This window comes from Myotis lucifugus, unplaced genomic scaffold, assembly GCF_000147115.1.
Source record: "Myotis lucifugus unplaced genomic scaffold, Myoluc2.0 scaffold_6264, whole genome shotgun sequence".
NCBI lineage: Eukaryota > Metazoa > Chordata > Mammalia > Chiroptera > Vespertilionidae > Myotis > Myotis lucifugus.
This window is the reverse complement of record NW_005877312.1, coordinates 893-8,794: the sequence shown is the minus strand read 5'-3', so window position 1 is coordinate 8,794 and position 7,902 is coordinate 893. Positions and strand designations below refer to the sequence as shown.

The following is a 7,902-nucleotide window of genomic DNA, read 5'->3' as shown; positions in this document are numbered from 1 at the left end:
TTTCAAATTGTATATTTTCTTGACTATGTTTTTTTAGTTCTTCCTTTAGAATCTGATTGTCTGTTTTAATTTCCATGACCATTTTCGATAACATTTCACATTCATTGCCCATTTCGGATAAACTATTCTTATAAATACTAGCTTCTGATTTTGCATTTTTTATTTCATTCAGGAAATTCTCTTCGGTAGTAGACTGGTATGTTTGCATGTTCTCAATTTCTCTTTCCATCATTTGCCTGGCAGCAGTAGATTCTTGTAATGTTGTTTCAAGACTAAGTTTTTCATTATTGACTGTTTCTATTATTTGAAGCAGGGCCTCATGTTCAGTTTTTGCCAATCTTTCTCTCTCTTTCAGCTGCACTACCTCTAGCTGGCTTTCTTTTAGTTCATTTTCCAGTGAGCTTTTTTCCTTTAGAAGCTGGAAGGTTTTCTTCTCTAACATTTCCCTTTCATCTTGTATCAATAGAATATTTGTTTTCATTGATTCCATTTCTATGCTCATTCGATTATATTCATTATTGACAATGGCCATATCGTTTTGAGTTTTGTGTTCTTTATTTTTTAGATTATCTAATGTTTCTATCACTTGTTGTTTCTCCAAAGAAAGTTGACTATTTTTTTTCCTCTAGAGTTTTATTTTGTCCTTGGAGAACATTATATTTACTAATTACTTTTTTCAATTCTTCAATACAGTTTTGCCCTCTGCTTCTGTTTTACTTAATTGGGACTGAATAGTGTTCTTTTCTTCAACCAAATCCTTAAGTTTCTTTTCATATATTTCAATTTTGTGTATCAGAGATAGTGTGGTAAAGGCCAGAGGTTTTATTTTGGTCTTAAGGGCTAGATTTTCATTCTCCAGCTCTGCTACTTTTTTCTGTACCTGTATAGATTCTTTTAGGTAATTCTGTAAGTACTGAATTTTTGCAACACACTGCTCAGTCATGGAATTAACTTTGGATGTTTTCTCATTTTCAAATATTATTGGTCCTCGTTTTACTACAAGTGGTTGCCTTTCTTTGTCTTTCATTTCATATTTTGTTGAGTCAAAGAATGACGGTGTAAATGGAAGTCTGGAACGGAATTTTAAATCTGCAGTATTCTTGTCAGTGATAGGAATTTCTTTATTGTTTTTCTCATTCTTCTTTCCCCTATGTGTTTCACTCCTAGACAATTTTTTACATTTCCTACAAAAATTCAGATGGAATTTTGACACTGATTCCCTGAGTGGGAGTAATTTGCCTATTAATGCCTCTAATTCTAAAATTCGCTTTGATTTTATATCTTCATGTAAGTTACTTTCCATATTTTCATCCTTAATAAAGTTAATTTTTTCCTTGTGAATGGGGGACAGGTCATATTGAGTATTACTTTGAACATTTGTATCCATCTTTAAAGTTTGAAGTTCATTTGTAAGTGCCAGTTCCCTGTCGTGTGACTTTTGCAGCTCTTTCTTCATTTGCTTGATAGAATGGCAAATATCATCTAAATTTTCATGAAATCCGTGCTTGGGGAAAGGCACAGTAATTTTGGAATTATCCAGAATTACTGTGTCAGCTCGAGGCATAACATTTTGAGGTGCATTAGCTAGAAAACTATAAATGTTATAATTCTTCAACATGTCAGAATTTTCTGAAGTGTTCATAATCATGTTTGAGGCTGGATTATCCATGGAAGTTCTTAGAGTTAATATGTCTTTGAAATGCATCTGGGGCGGCATATTCACACTTGGAGAGAGACTGTTGACATTATCGCTACTGAATTTTTCTTCCATTGAAGGAAGAGTCCTCGAGTCCTCAAAATGATGAATTTTCTCCACAGAGAGGATTTCTTCTTGATTCTCTGTAGGCTAGTAACAATAAGAAGCACACTGTAAATGTACTGTCATTTGCCACATGACCAACATATTAAGATAACAATTTGTGGAGGATTTGTTTTTGCAAGCAAACGAGCATTTTAATCACATAGACAGCGAAGAAGCCCAACAAGTATGATTCATTTCCTCCAGAAAATCTAACAACAGTTGAGATCTGTAACTCTGGTCTTTGCAATTTGCTTAGAAAGTATACTTATTTCCTTCAAGGGTGAGATTCATGAGCCAACCCCTCAATTTCAGAAATAGACATTTAACCTCTCTCAGGAGACCATCACAGATGGATGGGAAAGAGAGAAGCAATAGGCCAAATGGAGGTTTAAAGAAAAATGAATATTTCCACTTCTCGGCTATTTGTCTCCCTCAGCTTGCATTCCTAGTTCCAGATGATTCTAGGGGCTGTGAGGATCCTGAAAATGTGAGTGCTAAGCAGTATGGACACAGTGACACTGGTATGGACCTGTCCTAGCGCATTCACCCTGGGTCTAGGTCAATCCTAAAGTAGAAAAACTCAAAAGTGGACAGATAGACTATAACAACTGCCCTGTATTTCATTTACTTGGGAATCTTTGGGTATCTGGACTAAGTTAAATGCCCTTCATACAGCCCCCCTACGGGAAATGGGATGTTGCAGAAGTATGGGGGTAAACTCACGCCTTTTAGGGTTTTCAGGACAGGAATTTCCTTCTTTTCCTCTCTGACAATCCAGTCGCCCTGTGAAGAAGGGGAAAACGTAAAGTTGAAGATAAACTAGTTGTGGTAACATTTTTGAAATACCCAAATATAGAATGATTTTGTACAGAATAACATACCTTTTCATTGTGTGTGTTGAATACTAGATTTTTTTCTGAGCTAAACTGTGGGTTTTCTACTTCAATAATACTTTTGTTCAGTATGTCACTAATTTCAGATTGTACCTTTAAAAAGATAAATCGAGAATGTTAGAATTTGATTTCAGGTTTATAAACTTATGAATGTCCAGGAGTAATAATATAATTAAAAGATAACTTTTAATTTTCCGCATGTAAAAATTCTTTCCCATCACATAAAATTAAAACTTAACTTATTGTAATCTATATAATTAAAGATATCTTTAATAAAATGATCTCCTTATTAAGAGGTTATAAAATTAGAAAGACTAAACTTAGGAAAACAATAAAATCTTACGCAGTATATTCAAATCGTTTTAGATGTTTGATTTTTACATTGTTGAATGCATCAGAGACCTTTGTATCAGAGGTCTACTCCTTTGACCTCTGACATCAGAACGGAACCTAGTCTTTCACTCTTAGGAGTTTCATCTTCTCTTCCCATTCCCCTGCAATTGCTTTTAGTACAAGAATATTGGGGTGAAGTTTATATCGAGTCTTCAGCGAATAAGTGTTGTGTTCTGCACCCCCAATATTCATACCCAAACCTCCTCTTTACACTACCCTGCATTCCTTCTGTATAAAGTCCATGCAGCGTTGGTGATGCGGATCCCTCCTCCAGCTCCAGGCGTGGTAGGTGACTCAGCCCTAACCAGTGGGAGCATTGCCTCCCCTGGCACGTGACCGGACCTGGGCCAATCAGAATCAGGCCGAGAACCTCAGTATAAACCCGGAAGAGGGAAAAGCATGGTGGTCCCCTCTCTGGCTGGGATCTGGAGGGAGAAAGGTGTGAACTCCTAGCAGCCCCTCCGTCACTGCCTGGAATCTGAGGATCCATGACTGTGGAAAGCAGATACTTATCTGATGTTCTGAGTCCTGATCACGTGACTTCAGCCTTCCCTGAGTGCAAATCCCTAGGGTTTTCAGTTACCCAAGTTAGTGCACTTTCCCCCTTAGTCAGTTTGGGTTAAATTTTGTGTCACTTATTATTTTTTAAAAATATATTTTTATTGACTTCAGAGAGGAAGGGAGAGGGAGAGAGAGACAGAAACATCAATGATGACAGAGAATCATTGATTGGCTGCCTTCTGCACGCCCCCCACTGGGGATGAAGCCGGCAACACCAGCATGTGCCCTTGACGGGAATCAAACCTGGGACCCTTCAGTCCGCAGGCTGATGCTCAATCCACTGAGCCAAACAGGCTAGGGCAGATTTTGAATCATTTATAATGAGAGACCCTGTCTGTAGACTATATACAGTCAGTCTAAAAAACAACCAGTGAGCGCTATTTCTTTTTGTCTCATATCCAAGTATATGTAACAGAATATAGTTTTCCCCAAATTTTGAGCCTAGAAATGTTGTGGCCTCTATTATATTACACAGGAGGCCTGATGCATGAAATTTGTGCAAGGGGCTTGGCCCTAGTGGCCTCAGCTGCCTCGACCCTCACAGCCCTCACGACCCCACGGCCTCGCCCCCTGCCCACTGGTTGTTCTGGAAGGTCATTCCGCTGTCTGGTCTAATTAGCATATTAGCTCTTTATTATATAGGATTCTGTATCGGCTGACCAATTGGCCAGTGGTCATCAGTGAGAAATGTGGGTGATTGATTCCGTTTGGATATTTCCTGTGTGCGGATGAAGCGAAACGTACCATGCTGACATTCTGCAAAGTCTGTATTCGGAGAGCCTGAAATGATTCCAGTTGGTGCTGAAGGGCCTGCAACAAAATGAACAAGGCGTGGGGTTGAGTGTTTTTGGGGAGGTGAACATGTGCTTGGATTGTTGATTTTGCGTTAATATCCCCAAAGATGCCATTCAGCAGGAGGGACCCCAGGACGGTCAGGTGACTCACAGTCTTCGCCATCCTTGCTAACTCTCCAATGCATTTTCGCGAAGAGTCTTGTGGAAAACCCATACGCACTTAGAAATTATTTATTCTGGAAACGATCAGCCTTCACCAACATGTTTGGAGAAAATAAAACACACTCACTTTCAATGCTGATTGTGGTTGAACTTGATTTTCTGATTCTGCGTTGCAGCCATATTCTAAAAAGAAAAATTGAACAGCCGTGTGATTTCTTTTCGAGGTTTTGTTTTTAAACAACTGTAATGGAAAGCAGTCTCCTGTTCTGGATGGTGAGACGAAGAGATCATGAGAATTTGAGGTGCACATTAGGAAGAACCCAAGGCTAGTCACATAATCAGTTTAAGAAATAATTGTTTTCACTTAAAGTACCTAGTTGAGGTTGTAAAGGTGGTTTTACTGTACTTGTAACACCAAGCTTGAAACTTTCAAAAACTCAAGCATTTTTGTTTGTTTCTGGGATTTTCTAGTTATATATATATATATTTGGTAAAAATACTAATAATCCTCATGTTATGAGAGACCCTTGGCAAACTACTGTATGGGTCTTAGTGTCTATGAAACAGCCATGTAATATCCTTTCTCCTTATCATGGAAAACAAGTTGGATTAACGAAGCCTAAGTATGGCAACACTTTTACAGTCGTATAAAGATCCGCGTGTTCCTTCCCAGAAAGTAGGTTACAGATCTGCATCAGGGGAGAGACTACATGCATTTCCTGACACACACCCCTCTTTGTTCCAGTAGTTGGCTACTTCCTTGCTTTGCAAATTTTTATTAAAGAATTTAAAAACAATGCAGTGTCTGAATGAAATGAAAGTTAGGAGAAAATGTGCCCCTAGGCCAGGGGTGGGCAAACTTTTTGACTCGAGGGCCACAATGGGTTCTTAAACTGGACTGGAGGGCCGGGAACAAAAGCATGGATGGAGTGTTTGTGTGAACTAATATAAATTCAAAGTAAACATCAGTACATAAAAGGGTACGGTCTTTTTTTTTTTTTTTTAGTTTTATTCATTTCAAACGGGCCGGATCCGGCCCGCTGGCCGTAGTTTGCCCACGTCTGCCCTAGGCTGACAAGTTCTGCCCTATGCGAAGGTTGTGTGTGTGTGTGTTTTTTTTTCAAATATCTACTTTTGTTATTTTTATTTATTTATTTTTAATCCTCACCTGCAGATATTTTTCCCCATTGATTTTTAGAGAGAGTGGGAGGGAGAGGGAGAGACAGAAACACCGATGTGAGAGACACACATCGATTGGTTGCTTCCTGCATACCGCTGACCAGGGCAGGGATCCTGCAACCGAGGTACGTGCCCTAGACCAGGATTGAACCTGGGACCCTTCAGTCCTCAGGCTGACGTTCTATCCACTGAGCCAAACCGGCCAGGGCCCTAAGCGAAGGTTGTGAGAGAGGTCAGCAGATTGCCAGATCTTCCATAAGCTGGTGGCAAAGTATGACCCCTCCCTGCCCACTGGCCCTCATCACCGGGAGGGCAACTCGGGTTCAGAGCCTGGAGTCATTTAGCCAATTGAAGAATCCCACCTTCATGGTGGGCAGGCAGGGACAGCAGGTCCATCGGGTGTGGCTCAGCTTTGCATCTGACTGGGGAAGAAATGGGTGTCTGAAATGTTGATCTCAGGTGAAAAGGAACTCAACTGTGGTCTGGACCTGTGCAGCAAAGCTTCCTAAAGCTTTTCAGACTCTAAAACAACCTCTGCTAATGTACTCGGATAGATCAAAATGCCAATCAAAAAGAACGTATCTCCTAGAATTCCACCACCCAGAGCTAACTGTTGTTAACTTTGAGTACTCCCCCTCCCCCCCGCCCATCCCAGGCATGTATGTGGAAAAAACAGAATGATTTTAGAACAGTGGGATCATATTACACATGCTACTTGAAAATAAATGGCATCAAATTTATATTTAATAGAATAAAAAACTACACATTATTGCTAGCATTCAGATCTTTTTTCACTACATGAGAGATTATTTCCTCTGAGATCACTCTAAGCTAATGAAAATATATCAGGAAAAGGATTATGAGGTTGGGATTTTAATGTGTTTTTTTAATAACAAGCATTTCTATTGTATTCAGTGTTGATTTACTCCCTGCCAAGAAAGGGAGCACAGTTATGAGAAAATGAGCATCATACTTCCTCCCACAGCTGCTCCCCACTTTTTATGATATTTGCTAGTTATATTGTCTTCACACTGTGAAGTTTTATGATGTTTAATTTTGCTCTGTAACCATGATTTCCACAAAGCTGTTTAACACAGAAATAGCATATTATTATTGCAAATATTTTCAGCCCAATTTTGTTTTTAATGGATTTACTGTCCCCAATTCCATCTCCTTTTGGCACCTGCAGCAGCCGCCTTCCTTTTCTGCACACATGTCCTTGGTCTCATTAGGAGGCCTTGCAAGTTCAAGACTGAATACAGGACTTCTTTTGCTAAAACCAAGTAAGAAAAGGAAATCTAAAGACTTAGTTAAGGGACATAGTAAATAAAAGATTGTAAAGAAAGAACATGGAGTTTATATACTGGCCTAGATTTTGTATCACTTATAAGGAGAGTCCCTCCCTCTATCTCTTCTTTCCTGACCACAGTATGTTTGCAGTTCCCACGCTACTACTTTGCATATGGCTCACAGGCAGCCTGAGCAACTCTGCTCTGAATTTCTCTCATCTCTCATCGCCCTTCCGTGAGCCCCGGGGGTCTAGCCCTCTGCGATGCGGTTTCGGTTTCGGAGCCATTGTTTTCCTCTGCACTTTTCTGTGGCCTCATCCTTAGGGGCCTGCCTGGGGGAGGGGAGAGCATTTGGAGCCGCGTGGAGCCTTTGTTGGAGGACGTGATTTCTGCTGTTGTGTTGTTCCCTGAGACTCTTGTTAGAAATCCAGTGGGAGGTGCATCCTGTTTCCACAGGAAATACTCTTTAAAAAAAATATGATTTTATTGATTTCAGAGAAAGGAAGGGAGAGGGAGAGATAGAAACATCAATGATGAGAGAAAATCATTGATCAACTGTGTCCTGCACGCACCCTACTGGGGATCGAGCCTGCAACCCGGGCATGTGCCCTGACTGGGAATTGAACCATGACCTCCTGGCTCATAGCTCGATGCTCAACCACTGAGCCACGCTGGTTGGCCAAGGGCAGTTTCTGTGCAGTGAGAGGGACAGAGCCCAACTGAAGTGTCTTGAGAAGGGAACGGGCTGTGAAGATCTGTCCAGCACTGAGTATAGGCACTTCTTTCTCATTTCACTATCGAAGTGAAGAGGTGCCTAATGGAATAGATGT

The 7,902-nt window shown here is 40.3% G+C and overlaps 1 protein-coding gene across 1 annotated transcript; it reads right to left on the bottom strand.

Annotated features, from left to right (window-relative positions):
- Nucleotides 1-7: 7 nt before the first annotated feature.
- Nucleotides 8-6,179, bottom strand: LOC102438409 (coiled-coil domain-containing protein 110-like; the record flags this gene model as incomplete). The annotated part of the gene is given in 7 exon segments (XM_014451002.1): nt 8-619; nt 621-694; nt 697-1,846; nt 2,683-2,787; nt 4,393-4,458; nt 4,732-4,787; nt 6,146-6,179. Coding segments are annotated over 7 exon segments (2,097 nt in total), but the record flags the coding sequence as incomplete, so codon positions are not given.
- Between the last annotated feature and the right edge of the window lie 1,723 nt (nt 6,180-7,902).